Source organism: Amphiura filiformis, chromosome 11 (genome assembly GCF_039555335.1).
Source record: "Amphiura filiformis chromosome 11, Afil_fr2py, whole genome shotgun sequence".
Lineage (NCBI taxonomy): Eukaryota > Metazoa > Echinodermata > Ophiuroidea > Amphilepidida > Amphiuridae > Amphiura > Amphiura filiformis.
The window spans coordinates 23,454,541-23,471,577 of NC_092638.1; the positions used below are offsets into that span (position 1 = coordinate 23,454,541).

Genomic DNA, 17,037 nt, shown 5'->3' on the forward strand with positions numbered 1-17,037 from the left:
AATTTAGCTTACTAAGTAATACTTACTGACTAACGTTTTGGTATGAAATGGACATAATTATCTCTAAATGCCACAAGGTATGACCCCTGATTGGTGTCAAATGGAAAGAGGAATAAAAGATATTTCTCAACACGGGGTGACACTCATCATAAGAACCGGATCAACATTCATATGGGTCATTTTCATATTTCAAAATGCCAAGGTATGAGCCCCCCTCCCCCCAAGTGGCTTCAAATGAAAGAGACAGAAGTAAGAATATAATTTAAAAAAATAATTTCCCCACCAGGGATGACACTACTCATAAGACCTCACTGCAAAAACAAGTGTTTATATTTAAACACCATATTGTGTTTATCAGAGCAACACTTAATAAACACATAATTCATGTTAATGGTCTAACACTAATGTTCATAAATTAACACTTGGTGTTATATTACAAACACTAATGTTTGTAATATAACACCAAGTGTTAATTTATGAACATTAGTGTTAGTACCATTAACATTAGTGTTAGACCATTAACATGAATTATGTGTTTATTAAGTGTTGCTCTGATAAACACAATATGGTGTTTAAATATAAACACTTGTTTTTGCAGTGCTGGATCAATATTCATACTTTCTCGAAATGCCAAGTAGGTATGGCCCCCAAGTAGTGTCAAAAAGAAAACAAAGTAAAGAATATAATGAAAATAATTTCCCCCACCGGGGGTAACACTCCTCATAAGACCTGGGTCAATAGGCCTATTCACATTCTGGGTCCTTTTCATATCTTGAAATGTCAAGACGGTACGACCCCATGCGTGGTGTCAAATGAAAAGATAAAAGTAAACATGGTAAAGAAGTAATACAATAAATTCCCCACCTGGGTCAATATTCATATTTTGGGTTTAGGGCCAATGATATCTGTCGAAATCCGAAGGTATAGCCCTCAGGTGAAAGTGGTATAAAACAATATGCCAACGCCCATTGTTCAGGTATGGTGCAGTCTAGTAACCGCTCTAGTTTTTAAAGAAAAGTGATAGGAGACCTGACGATTACGAAATCCTATAACGGCTTGACTGCAAAAACGATTCTCTTATAAATGCATCTACGCACAGTTTCCACTGAGTTTCCACCTCGATACACCCGAGCACACAGATATTTCCAAGCACAGCAAGTCTAGCCTCTACGCAGTCCGGTCTTTATTCTACACGGTTGAGTGCATAGCATCATAAGAGCTGTATGAGATCTAGTGGAAAATAGGCATATGTGATTGTTTTTTGTCAAAACCTCAAGTGTTCCCTTCATTCAATATGATTCTTTTATATCGAACGAAAGCTAGGCCTAACACTTCCCCCAAAACATTTTTTGCATTACGTCAACAGATAACGCAATTCAATGTTTATACATAGGGCCTGCACTTTGGCTCGTTTTTGCAGGTTTACATGGTCCAATAATCACAAGATGACTGACATGTGGTAACAAAGGAAGCAGTCACTGCAATTTGATTATGTCCCATATGATTGGCCATTCAAGACACCCATGTGAATATACTATAGCGGCCTTTTCAAAATATAATACCTGTTTGCTTGATTGCATTGACAATACCCGGGAACAATAGGCCTACACACAGTATATGCATTGGACAAACTTTTTACAATAAGCATGATAAGTGATGATGTGACCTCCAGATTTATACATCGTTCGTCTCGCACACTGACAACATTTGATTGAATGGACTGTAGGCTACTGCGCCGTGATTACGGTGAAGGACACTTTTCAAATCCTTTGTTTGGAGCCAATCAATCAATAAAAGCATGCAGGGCCTCTATACCCATGTACAGTTTATCCCTTACATAACATATGTCTTGAATACGCTGGCAAAGTTATGTAATAATCGGATTAATACTATATATATATAGCAGTAGGTAAAAACAAGTTTTGAATAATCCGCGCTACAAAGTCCCATTCAGTGATCCCAGCGAAAGTGGAAAACAAATCAAATTGTTACGTTTATAAATTTTTTTAATGAAAAACAAATGGCAAAAAAAACCAGGAAAACGACAGTATTGACGAAGTTGAAGCCCCATTCAAATACATGTAGCTAATTTATATACTGTCAGTCAGTACCGGTATATAAATTACAGACTCACGTAAATGCATTATTTTTTGCCTTAGACACACGGCTTTCGGCTGAACCACTGCACTAGCAAGCTTTGTTAGCACATCTATGACAATGACGAAAGGTACAAAATCAGCCATATAAGGCCTTTAGATAGCAGAAGACACCAAATGACCAAATTGGTGTTTTATGACCTTTGACATTCTTTTGTGGCGAGTGACATCGTCTTTCAATTCACGCCGAGTGTCCTTGACAGGTTTGACTATGCTTCAGTGGTCATGAAAGAATTCAAAAGATAACCTCTGCCCCAATAATCCCAAGCAATTGTCTGAAACTGCTCCTCGGATCATAAGAACTCAGTCCGCAAATGATAGTTATAGTAATGTCCAAAATATAAAAATTACTGACTATCATTGAAGACCGAGTTCCGCAGTCTAGTATCCAAAATCTGAATTTTGATGATTTTTACGATCGTCGGGATGAAAAAAAAATCAAAAAATCACTGAATAGTCCTTTAGTTCCCTCCTCTACTTACCCTGGCAATATAAATCAAAGAAAAAAAAATAAAACAAGAAAAGAAAAAAAAAATAACCAAATTAAAGACTTAATGTACGATTTCCTTCAAATTTTTTAAAATTTGTCATTATATACTCAAAATGCTGAAATAATACTAGTAATAATTATCGGGAATGGTTTCTGTTAATTTTGAGCTGAAGTAATAAGGTAAAGTGAAAGAAACACTGCTTGTTATTTTGGCCGTTTAACACGCAGTTCTATGGGGGGACATTATGACTTTATGTCGAACTTTGCTCTATTTACCTACAAACACAAGCAATTTGGCTGATTCCATTTAGGTGCAAGTTGTAAACATTACAAATATGCTAAAAAATCAGGTTTGAAAAAAATTAACCAAATTCATATTATAAGATCGTAGGGGCCCTACATTATGACTTTAAGGGATCTGGAATGAGCGTTTTGAGCGTTTCGATAGTATCTTTTGTGGGACATGAGAGCACATCAGACATATCGAATTGCATTCTGAATACGAAGAATGTCTTTCTGATATCAAATAAATTTCATTGAAATTTATGATATAATACAAATTTTATGACAAATTATTAAAATTGGATATTTTTCACATTTTTGATATATAACAGTCCTCGAAGTAAATATCATAAATCTAATGATATATTCTTAAACAGTCCCTGTCATACCATACATGTATAGTCCTATGTATAGTAATTTTGCTTTATCTGTTTTGTGCTGTTTAAAGTCATAATGTACGATCTTATAATATGAATTTGGTTAATTTTTTTCAAACCTGATTTTTTTGCATATTTGTAATGTTTACACATGTCACAACTTGCACCTAAATGGAATCAGCCAAATTTGTTGTGTTTGTAGGTAAACAGAGCAAAGTTCGACATAAAGTCATAATTCAAGAAATTATGACTTTATGTCCGCCCATAGAACTGCGTGTTAAACGGCCAAAATAACAAGCAGTTGTTTCTTTCACGTTACCTCGTTATTTCAGCTCAAAATGGACAGAAACCATTCCCGATCATTATTACTAGTTTTATTTCAGCATTTTGAGTATATAATGACAAATTTAAAATTGGAAGGAAATCGTACATTAAGCCTTTAAACAAATAGTTAAACATAATTTCCATAAAATGTAAGCTTTTACTGTCAGATATGTCCCCTTTTAATTTTGAGCAGAACAAGTGAGGTAAAGCAAAGAAAATTGGAATTTACTACTACTACTACTAGCGCCAAAGAATGTTATACGATTGTAAAACGGTACGATCCTTTGGGTGTGTGTGTGTAGGGGTGCGTATGTGTGTCCTGCACGCGTATTTTTTTTTGTAACTATAATGGGACGCAATACGATACCGGTATGTTATAAGAATCAAACTTACAAGAAAAATGGCTCTTGTCAAATCCTACAATTCTGTCAGAGAAAATATGCATATTTGCATTAAATATTTAATTAATTGACATAATTGATTACCATAATTCCAAACATGTCAAACAATGTGTCAAATTAAAGCTAATGAAATGCTTTATAAATTGGTCAGATAGAGCACATTTTGCAGAATGCATTTAGTATTTTAGTTACATGACTAATTCTATTCCAATTTTTTGCTATACACGCATAGGAGCTGTACTTTTAAAATCCGCGCCTAATCAATAATAATAGTCTTTCACTCCATTGTCAAACCTAGAGTGTGATGGTTTTGTAGCAGATGACAGTGCTCATTCAAGCCTGTCAAGGTCAGTTAGTAGCCACTTGCTGAATGGATGGCCATTATCAGCTATCAAAGAGATGCCTTGTGCAGCTGCCAATCACAGTAGAGGTTTGATAACATTTTGTTAAAACCCAAATGTGATATAAGGACAAAGCTGTGAATGTTGGTACTTAATTGTTTGGATTCTTATGTTGAAATGCCCTTGTATTAGTATTTTTATGTGTAGTGTATATTGTTCATAAATTAAAAAAATATAGACACAGATATTAATACATTTCACAACACTGTGTTTCACGCCAAAGCGATCATCAGGTGAATAAATTAAAATTGAAAAACACGATGATCAAAGGCCTTTCCAAAAACTCCGTAACCTAGCAACGCGTGCACGCGGTGTCGAAAAACACACCTGGCGCGAGTATGACGCACAACGGTAGGTGGTGACATAGGTTATGGAGAAAATGAATAGGCCTAAACATACCATATAAAACATTACGTTTTCTTAACACGGCTATGACGACATTTGCTTATCAGCTCACTTCTTTTGTTGAGCGAGATTCTTGGATTACTCATTTTTGAGTTTAAGATTGCCATTTTATAATAGCTCTACCATTTATTGGTATCGAGCACTGTATAGCTGTCTGTGATACTGTTACTTCTTAATGTTACTTCTTAATTGTTCATAAATTATATAGCTTTTAAATTATGGGCATTTTTGCTCTGTTGCACTGTACCATTATGGAATATGAGCAAATCAATTACCGACACAAGCAGGTATACAGTGCATTATTTTATTTTTATTTCGTATCTCAGGAGCACAGCTCACTTGGTAAGGCATCAGAATTTTGTTCACGAGCACTTCGATCTTTAAATCGGAAGGTGGTGAGTTCGAGCCTCATCACGGTCACATTAATTTTATAAACCAAATATTGTTCGAACTTTTCATTTAGTTTTTCTTTTATTGTTTCTTTTACTTGTCTTTTTTTCTTGTTTTATTTATTTTTTTCTTTATTTTTCTTTGATTCATATTGCCAAGGTAAGGAGAGGAGGGAACTAACGGCCCATTCAGTGATTTTTTCATCCGGACGATCGTAAAAATCATCAAAATTCAGATTTTGTACTGCGGAACTCAGTCTTCAATGATATAGTAGTCAGTAATAACCTTTTGGTCATTATATGACTATCATCATTTGACGAATGAGTTCTTATGATACATCATCCGAAAAGCAGTTTCAGACAATTGCTTGGGATTGTTGGGGCAGAGGTTATCTTTTGAATTCTTTCATGACCACTGAAGCAGAGTCAAACCCGTCAAGGACACTCGGCGTGAATTGAACTGACCATGTCACTCGCCACAAAAGAATGTCAAAGGTCATAAAACATCAATTTGGTGTCTTCTGCTAGTGGTTCAGCCAAAAGCCGTGTAGGCCTATTTAAGACAAAAATAATGCATTTACGTGAATCTGTAATTAATTACATAAATTAGCTACATGTAGGCCTATTTCAATGGGGCTTCAACTTCGTCGATACTGCCGTTTTCTTGGGTTTTTTGCCAATTTTTTTCATTAAAATTTTTTATCTTACTATAAATAGGCTAATGTTGTGTGTGTGTGTGTATGTATGTGGTTTATGTAAAAGGCTCCGTCAGTTTCAATCCAAATGTCGCCAAATTCATACGGGAGATCGAGGAATATACGGGAAATTGCCTCGACTTTATTTGGTTGAAATCGGTCAAGAATTGGCTGCAAAAACAGTGAAAATATGGGTAAAAACGGGGTTTTTGTTATGAAAATCAGTTACCAGCCTGCGCGTCACTGCAGCTGGCAGGCAGCGCGTCGGCGATAGAGCGTAATGCGCACTACGCCACTGCGCGCGTAAACGGCGCAGAGCCACGCGACTTGAGAGCCAGAGACCAGTGGACATGATAATACAGAAAGAAGGAAAAATAAATAAAAATTAAAGGACAAAAAGTACATGGACGGGTCACGGGATTATGATAAAGATGAACACGTCCGCATACACGCTATGAGAGGACGTATACGGGAAAAATATGTGTGTTGTATAAACAAAATGAAGCGGTAGACCTACTAAAATGAAATTAAAATGACAAAAGAGGTACGAGTAATTAGGCCAACGGGTTAAATTAACTAAATGAAACGGGAACGAAACAAAGAAGGAAAGAAACTAATTAGGAAATGTAAAAAAAAAGAAGCTATAATAATGATAACAGAATTAAATAAAAAACATGGAAACGGGAAATCACAAGCTAAGCAGCAAATATTTCTTTTTAAATGGGAACAAAATAGCCCCATGTAGAAGAAACTGATAAGAAAGGAAAAAAAAAAAGAAATGTAAGAAGAGACAGATGTATATAAATAAAATGTATCTTTTCGATGATTCTACCTGTTCAGTAATTCTTCCTGTTATAGTGAACGCTCCCATTTACTCATCTAGCGGGGACCCGCGCGCAGCGCGGGTATCCCGCTAGTCTTACTATAAATAGGGAAATGTTGTATGTATGTATGTGTGTATGTATGTGGTTTATGTAAAAGGCTCCGTCAGTTTCGATCCAAATGTCGCCAAATTCATACGGGAGATCGAGGAATATACGGGAAATTGCCTCGACTTTATTTGGTTGAAATCGGTCAAGAATTGGCTGCAAAAACAGTGAAAATATGGGTAAAAACGGGGTTTTTTTGTTATGAAAATCAGTTACCAGCCTGCGCGTCACTGCAGCTGGCAGGCAGCGCGTCGGCGCGCGAGCGTAATGCGCACTACGCCAATGCGCGCGTAAACGGCGCAGAGCCACGCGACCGTTGCGAGCCAGAGACCAGTGGACATGATAATACAGAAAGAAGGAAAAATAAATAAAAATTAAAGGGTAAAAAGGTACATGGACGGGTCACGGGATTATGATAACGATGAACACGTCCGCATACACGCTATGAGAGGACGTATACGGGAAAAATATGTGTGTTGTATAAACAAAATGAAGCGGTAGACCTACTATAAAGAAAAATGAAATTAAAATGACAAATGAAACGGGAACGAAACAAAGAAGGAAAGAAACTAATCGGGAAACGTAAGGAAAAAAAGAAGCTATAATAATGATCACAGAATTAAATAAAAAAACATGGAAACGGGAAATCGCAAGCAGCAAATAAAAAATGAAGCTAAAAGGGAAATGTAACAAATAACAAAAAAAAAAAAAAAATGGGAACGGGTTTAAATAAATAAATAACATGAAAACGGAAAATCACAAGCTAAGCAGCAAATATTTTTTGGGAAAAAAATAACCCCATGTAGAAGAAACTGAAAAGAAAGGAAATGTAAGAAGAGACAGATTTATATAAAGAAAATGTATCTTTTAGATGATTCTTCCTGTTCAGTAATTCTTCCTGTTATAGTGAACGCTCCCATTTACTCATCTAGCGGGGACCCGCGCGAAGCGCGGGTATCCCGCTAGTAAAAGTAACAATTTGATTTTTTTTTCACTTTCGCTGGGATCACTGAATTGGGCTTTGCAACGCGATAGGCCTATATTCAATACTTGTATTCACCTACTGTTATAGCATTAGTCCGATTATTTACACAACTTCGCCAGCGTATTCAAGACATCCAATGCAAATAATCACCTAGATTATGACGTAGCAAACCGTAAATATGGCGGAGTACTCAAATTCATTCAACAAAAGCATGATTACAAGCTATTGCAATCTACCGCGACAGCTCGTCTCACACACATAACAATTACGACAACGTTTGATTGAATGCACTACATTGCGCCATGATTACGGTGAAGGACACCGGTTCAAATCCTTTGTATGGAGCCAATCAATAATTTCACGCACATCCTCTATTATTGCCAAATTATTGCCCGGGATGATTGCACACTGTAAAAGAGCTATTGTTATAATGTTTGATGAATCGTGTTTAACTATTTGCTTAAGAACGGCACAATACAGATAAAGCAGACAGATTTACTACATGTGGTACATGTATATACATAATAGGGAATGTGTGTGAGTCGAGTATTACCTAATTATAATAGGGCGTATCCAAAAATGAATTCACGCCCCTTTCAAATGTCGAGCCAAAGTGCAGGCCCTATGAGCAAGGCGAATGTGGTAAATCTGTTGAAAACAACCTATCAACTATTCAAGCACAATAGTTATTTTTTGAGAAAATTTAAAATTAGTCACAAAATATATCAGGGGGTTATAGTACCGGTACTACCTTAACTAGCTTCATTTTAATGAGCAATGGCCAATTCTCTTTAAATTGCAAATATTGTGCAAAAAGTTACTATTTTCGCCTGTTTTGTCATACAGGGTAGGCCTATTTGACTTTGCTAAAGAGCGCTTACAAATTGATATAACTATAGCGGTCACCCGTCTTTCGCGGTCAGGGTCTTTCGCGGTTGGTAAATTTTGTAAATTTTGTGTACATGTAAATGTTTTATTTAATGTGAAATGGTATGAGAGGAGATGATCATTTAGAACTTAGAAGTATAATATTTAGTATCTTTTCCATATAAATCAATGGCTTGAAATTGCAATTAGATCATGTCTTGCCCCTGATGTGGGATGCTGGTCGCTCTGATATTTAAGATTTGTATGCATTTGTGTCTACAGTACTTTTTAGCCCATTTTGGACAAATTTGTTGTACCTTTTAGCTCATTTTTTATCATTTTCATCCAAGTTTGTCCCGCACCTTGAAATGTACCTTGCTGCCCCCGCCTCCTGCAAAAGTCCTGGCTACAGTCACTGAGCAGATGAACACAATTTTATTCACATCCCTCTTGATCTGATATTTTAGATTTCTATATGCATTTGTTGTACTTTTTATTTGTTAGCCCATTTTGGATAAATTTGTCGTACTCTTTAGCCCATTTGTGACAATCCCGCCATCCCCATGAAATTTGCCCCCCCCCCTCTCTCTCTCTGAAAAAGTCCTGGCTACACCACTGTGCAGCTGAAACAATTTTATTCACATTTCCTTACACTCTATTTCATATATGTTATGATCATACCTGATCATACATTATGGTGATAACATTAAACATATAGCACTACCACAAAGCAGAGTAGGCCTATTCATGGTGTGGTTTGGCAACCCTGAGTAATTTGTCCTTCAAAAGTTTCACTTTAACTATAGGTTCTCCATAAAAACACAGAATACATGCTAATGTTGATCAATTAGTTGAATAAACAATAGCCTAGATGTTAATTGAGTTTCTACTGTGTCATGTAATAGTTGCTTCTATATCATGTATAGTTGAGACTACAGGCATAATATCCTCACACCGATGACAGGATAGAAGGCCTAATTCAGGCTATGTCAACATTAGTGTATTGTGTTGGCGTTAGCATGCAGGTGCGCTGCCACTGCCTTTGCCCTGCCTTTGAAACTAATTAACATAATTTGACACCCTTAACGTAAACAAAAACAAAATTGGACAATTAAAAAACGTTTTATTGGGGTGCGGACAACTTAACTTTAGGCCTACTCTACGAAACGCAAAAATCCGTTTTCCGAAATAATGTAAAACGTAGAAGTTTTTAGCCTTACAAATTCGAAAAACTCAGTAATTTATTATAGATAAGCCATTTACCCCGCTCCCTAAGCATTTGAGTCATATACATCTCCGGGATACATCTACATCTAAAGAAATACTGGACAGGTCGACGTCCAGACTCTGGTGGCATCACAAATGTCTAAAAATCTTTCTCGATTGAGCAAATTATTTAATTATTATTTTATTTTTTACCCTAGTTATAATAATTTAATAATAAATAGGCCTAATAATATTATTTCACCTGCTGATGCTGCTCCGGATGTTTTACAAAGTGACTGTCATTTTCTTCACTGGTCGTCAGACACCGGTTTGGCAAGGTTTGTTTGTGTACAACGCCCCCATAGGCGTTCCCCAAACGTCACAGATCTAAAAATAAACAGGGCGCTACCAAAAAACATTGACGTGTAAATCCTAAAAACACGCGTTTCGAAGAATTTACACAATATTATATAATACATGGCAGTTCTACTCATAATAAAATCAAATCGTTTGAATATTTTTTTATTTTAAAAATAGTCTTCAGAATCACCGTGATGTTGTTTTAAAAATTGAAATTGTGGAGCTCTCGGTAGGTCGCACATCAAATTAATTTTTTTACATCCCTACAAATAATTTCGAGCAGTCCTACTAACAAAATGTACACAAACCTGTGAACAGCGAAGAGCCAGTTATGCATGTGATTTTGTGAATAGAAGCAGCGAACACACTTGAATAGGTATACCAGGTTGCTTACCAAGGACATCTATCTACCAGCGTTGGCAGTCATTTTGATGAACTAAATTTCGTACGGATTCATAAGTTTAAAGTTACCGAATTACCATCATGACGATCAAAGATCGATTCTTGAAACAGTGGAGGAAAAATTTTGAGGAGTTTACTCCGCCAGAATTGAGTATTTTACAACTCGAGATACCGGAAAGAGAGAGTGTCACCAGTACAGGCAGTGAACAAGGTGATGAAGGCAACAGTGAGGCAGCCACTATAAAACTAAACGCACTGCAGGAAGATTTAGAGCACACACATGATTTGATATTTAAGATTAGAAATGAACTAAAACGAGCCAAATTTTGTCAATCATGGTTACAGAGGGAGTTTACTCGATGCAGGAAACATAGTGAACAACTTGGAAGTATTACAACCCCTGAGCCAAGTGGATCTGACCTGGACGAAGAGGATGACGTCGATACACCTTTTGTGGAAGAAGATCAACAAGAGGTGGTGGAAGAAGGAGATGAAGGGTCTGGTTCACAAGATGGTGCAGAAGAAGAAGATGATGTTGATGATGACGATGACGAACCATTGTATATGAATCTCAGTGAGGTCGAGGAAGGTGTCGCACAAGCCGATGATTCAGATTCGGATCACGATTACGAATATCTATACGACAACACACCATTCGTTTCAAGTCATGCTGGCAGAGTTCCTCCAGGAGTAGTAGTAATACCTCAACATAATGGAAGACCAAGTTCCCCAGATCATGTGCATCGTGAGCCCCGATCTCCTCCACCATCGACTCCTCCACCAGATTTCAACCTCTCGAGAACACATTCAGTTGATACTCCTCATATGACAACAAGCGATAGACTGACAAGACCAACATTGGCATTGCCTCATGGATTGGGAATGGATAATGCAATGCCGGCACAACTCATAGCTGAAGCACAGAGGAAGAGGTTCTCCGCTAACTATTCCAATTTGAGTCCTGTCGACATGGACAGTGGTAAGTATATCCCTCACTTCCCCGTCCCTAAAAAATAATACTACAAGATGTACTTGTTTAGACTGCCTACTGTCCGAATCTAGAGCGGATTGATTAAAAAAAAAATATCAAGCTCTCCACCCAAATACCGCGCCTGCTTCGTCATCCACAGCTTCACAACCATATTTCTATCATTCAAGAAAAGAACATTACCGGTACTTTGAAATGGTTTATTTCATTCGTTTCACCCCGTATGTCGATCATTCAAGAAAAAAAAAATCGAAATGGTTTATTTCATTCGTTTGATCAATCAATCAATCAATCAATCAATCAATCAATCAATCAATCAATCAATCAATCAATCAATCAATCAATCAATCAATCAATCAATCAATCAATCAATCAATCAATCAATCAATCAATCAGTCTGTCTGGCAGTCACATTGATTGATTTTCCAAAATTCATCCATTTAGTTTTATCTGTTGCTCTTTTGACTTTATTGAATGATAGAATTTTGATTTTAATTCCTTTTCGAGCAAATTTTGTAATACCAATTTTGAAATAATTTTGATATCACAACTATTGCATACATTGTAGGCCTGCAATATTGCACAATGGTTAGTGGAAGAGTGGATGTTACATGAAATGCAACTTAAAAACAGTAAAAAAATTGTTAATGAAGAGGTGGTTACTTGACCCTTTAATATTATTTGCAGTTATTTTTATCCGTACATGTAGCCCATTGGTATTTGTGTTGTACATAAGCTACACTGGCATAGCACTCAATAGAGTGCATGGTTGAATCAACCCGTCTATGTACAACAAAACAAATTTGATTTTTGTGAGCCCAAACAAGGTATGGTACTAAAATATATTCAATATCACTTCCTTGTGATTATACTGATTAACAATGTACTGGTACATGTATGTTGATTTCCAGTCCACCATAAAGTTAAAAGTCCCATTCAGTGATCCCAGCAAATGTGTAAAAATTTAACTTGTGCACAAATTTTACCACCATAAAGTTTAAAGTCCCATTCAGTGATCCCAGCTAATGTGTAAAAATTTAACTTGTGCACAAATTACCACCATAAAGTTTAAAGTCCCATTCAGTGATCCCAGCAAATGTGTAAAAATTTAACTTGTACACAAATTACCACCATAAAGTTTAAAGTACCGGTACCCATTCAGTGATCCCAGCAAATGTGTACAATTTAACTTGTACGGTACACAGAATTACCACCATAAAGTTAAAATTCCCATTCAGTGATCCCAGCAAATGCTTAAAACAGTGGCGTAGCTGGGATTTTTTCCAGGGGGGGGGGCAAGCCTGCATGGGGCGGGGCCCAAACTAGGGGGCAGGGGCCCAAAAACACAATTTTGCCAGGCTTATTGATAATAATCGTATGGTATTGCATATCGTATGGATTCCAATATTTCTCTTCCCTTCCTCTCCCTCTCTCCCCCTCTCTCTTCTCTCTTTTTTCCTCTCTCTCCCTCCTTTTTCCTCTTTTTTTTCCTTGCACTAGGGGGCGGGGGCCCAAATAGGCAATTTTTGCCAGGGGGGCAATCGACATAGCGAACCATCTGGTATAGGAAGTTAACCAGTTTGACATAGCAAATCTTCGACATAGGATAGCAGATGTACACCTACATTTGTAATTATGTAGGCTACTCTGTTTCAAATAATTGAAAATTGTGAAACTAATTTGGTGAGGGTAGTAGGCCTACACATGAATATATAAGGCATCTCAGTTGGTATTTGATTGATAAAAAAAGCTTTACAATGAATCTGTTTTGGTAAACTCTTTGAAATAATTGCATACCTTTTAACACTAAATTGAAAATGCATCCATTTCATCATTTTTTCCAATATTCCTCATGATATCCACTCCACTCAATTTTTCAATTGACTGGCAATACAAAACACTATTTCCTGTTGTTTCCCAAACCACTATAGTTGAAATTAAAAATTGATGATAATTGGCTTGTTCACTGATTTGAAACCGACACAACACATGGTGATACTTCATCAATTTCCCCTTTTCATCATCTTCGTTTAGCTACCACCACCAAGCCATGATATGACGATGTGAGTCATCCATGATATTGGTGCATCCCCAGTGACATGGTGTCCAGTCTTGCGTGCCTGGTGTCTCATCAATTCAGGCTACTGTCTAATGATGATCAGGGAGGATGAGTTGGAATTTGTCCCTTGAGTATTTACTGATGAGTTGTTGCCTGGTTTTCTTAAATATAAGATCTTGAATAAATCACTTAAATATCACTGTGAACTTGATCTAAGGTGTCAAATTACGTTAAGAATCTGATTTTGGCAGAAAATTGTCAAATTGCTCTACATAGCTTGGTTAAATGATAAACCATTTGTTTGTTTGCGATATGAGTCATTACTACGGAGCGTAAGAATTGGTACGTGTACGAGCAAGTTGGATCTAAAATTTCAAGAAATTTTCTGAATCTAGCGATTCCCCATTCCCCAAATGATCTTTATGAACTTAATTCAGTAAAGGATAATGATGTGAATAGTATTATAGTAGAAAGGAGGGGAGAGAAGGGGGGGAGAGTAGAGAGAGAGAAGAAGGAGAAGTAGAGAGGGAGGAGAAGGGAGAGCGAGAAAAATAAAGACAAGTGACAGGCCTTGTCTTTTGAAAATTGCTGGCGAGTGACAAATCACTCTCCTCAAAACTTGTCAGGTGAGCTATAGGTGAGTGATTAGTATTACACCAAATGTAGGCGAGTGATAAAAAGCTTTCCTCAGCTTCATTTTAGGCGAGTGATGGTGAGTTATCGCACTCACTCGCCTCAAAAGACAAGGTCTGAAGTGAGAAGGAGACAGGAGAAAGAACAGGAGTCACTGAGTGGGGAAAATATGTACCAAAAATAGGCTGTTTTTTGATGTATTTTTTTGCACTTGTCATTGGCTCTTCTAGAAAATATGAAAATGCTGTGCAAAATGGTCATTTTGGTTAACTTAAAATGCCATCAAGGTATCAGGAGGGTTTTGGTTGGGAGATTTTACATGTACATACTTACGTGGGCACCACCGGACACCAAGTTCTCTGAATGTCAATGTTCAGTCCTGGTTGACTAACTCTAAGCACCGGATAAAAACGCGATTTTGGAAGCCAAAAAACGCACCACGATATTCCAAAAAACGCAAAAAAACGCGATTTCCCGAAAAAAACACAAAAAAAAATTTTTTTTTAATTTTTAATTTTTTTTTTAGAAGTTGTAGACCCTAAATTACTTGTTATTGAAGGTTGGCACCTCCGAAATACTGCTATATAAAAAAAAAAAAAAAAAAGATTTAAAAATCCTGAGATTTTTTTTCAAAACTGGATAAATTTGTACATTTTAATTACTTTTGCTTCTATTGAACAGCTAGCAATGCATGTTAATTCAATATGTCCCTGGCTGTTCAATAGAAGCAACAGTAATTAAAATGTACAACTTTATCCAGCTTTGAACAAAAATCTCAGAATTTTAAATTTTTTTTTTTTTTTTAAGTAGAAATATTTATTTGGTTTCAAACCTTCAATAACAAGTAATTTAGGGTCTATAACTTTTTAAAAAAATTAAAAATTAAAAATTAAAAAAAAAAAAAAAAAAAAAAAAAAAAACATAATTTCACCCAAAAACGCAATTGCGGCCAAAAAACCTTGATCGCGTTTTCCTCCGGTGCTTAACTAACTCCCTCCTACACCACAGTATTTTATGCCTACACTAAACACTACAAAACAATATTGTATCCAATTTGCATGCATGCGATTTGAGGACCACTTCCAACCACATTTCCTTAACTTGTTCAGTCCACCTAGTTCTGCACAATTTGCCAAGAATATATGCAATTATTGATTGATTATAAAATAAGTGGTATACTTAATGTAAAAAGTAGGTAATGGTGAATAGAAAATGTATTTACACAAAAGAACTCAATGAAATTATTGGCATGTCTAACACTGACTTTCAACAAAATACCATTGTAAAGATGTACAATGCAGGGGTCGCATTTAAGGAGTTTGCGCGTCCAGGGACTCCTTATTTTTTTATTTTGCCCATTTTGGACTCCTTAAATCTTAAGTTGAATGTGACCAAAGGGTCCGATAAAAACTGTATGGACTCCTTAATTTCACGATGCACTGAGGCATAAATCATCAATTAAAAATAAAAAAATAAAAAGATCAGTAAATCTTTTGAATCACCATAGGCCAACAACACTAATAATTTCACTGGAATATTGACAAGTTCTGAAGTTTAGAATTTCAGACAGATGGACTCCTTACATGTAAATTCTCATCGTACCCCTTAAATGTTGGTTTTGCAGGTACCAAAGGGTCCAGAAAAATTAAATTGGACCCCTTGATTTTTTGTGCTCGCGCTACCCCTGGTACAATGTATAGACTTATAGTCTACAATGTATAAATAATCAACATTGGGTGTACCTTTATAAAAGATTTTTGTAAAAAACATAATCAGAAATTGTAAAAATCGTGTTTTTTCTTAAATCATTATGTCATTAGATTGGCATTTAATACATGTATTCAATTTCACGATGGTTTCATCTAAGTTTATTCTTGTTGTATTCAATTTATGTAGGTCTCTCTGTATGACATTAAAACAAGAAATGTCTTTAAAAAGACAATGCCACGGACGAAGACCATGTTTCATACATGTAATTTGCATTGTTAGTTCATGATATGCTGGTAATTTGTTTTATGTGTAAATTAATTACCGGATGGGACATATGGGTATTTATTGGTAAATACCACCAAGGATATAGAAAATACAAATTTACTCTTAAAATGTGTGCTAAGTATACTAGTATCTAATTCAGAATTGTATGACAAAAATCTCCATGCATATCAATCCAAGCAAGTTTCCTGACAATGGCAAAAATTAAAATAGCTCCCTAACTTGTAGGATTCCTGACATCATATGCAGGTGAAACTCAATACCACAGGTTTCTATTCCTCACATGTCTTTGTTTTCATTCTCAATGTTTACAATGTGAATTGTGATATTGGACTATTAATTGCAGACGTCACCCATTTTGTTGAACCCACAGATTATGTACAATTCTATGAGTCATTCCTGACCCTGACAGTTTTAGAAACAGAAACATATTGCTGGTTTTTGGTGCAAATTGGCCATGTACTATGTAGGAATAAAGTGGAGTATAGTGTTCACACAGGCATTTTACTCAAGATTAATTGTACACCCTTGGCAGTGGTGTAGCATCATAGGGGTACTTGGGGGGGTGCACCCCATCGCATTGATCTGAAAATTGAGAAAACCCCATATTACACTTGCCGAAAAATGGTTTGTGCCCCCCTTCGATCTGAAAATTGAGAAAAATCCATAGGGAAATTGCTGAAAAGTGGCTTGCCC

The 17,037-nt window shown here is 36.3% G+C and overlaps 1 protein-coding gene across 4 annotated transcripts in view; it reads left to right on the forward strand.

The window, feature by feature from the left end:
- The first annotated feature begins 10,588 nt into the window (after positions 1–10,588).
- Positions 10,589–17,037, forward strand: part of LOC140164582 (active breakpoint cluster region-related protein-like) — a 92,978-nt gene continuing 86,529 nt past the window's right edge. For all 4 annotated transcript variants that reach the window (XM_072187887.1, XM_072187886.1, XM_072187890.1 and 1 more), the window contains exon 1: positions 10,589–11,648. In XM_072187887.1, coding sequence (XP_072043988.1) covers positions 10,751–11,648 — 898 coding nt within the window. In that variant the 5' untranslated portion in view covers positions 10,589–10,750. The remainder of the gene's footprint in view (positions 11,649–17,037) is intronic.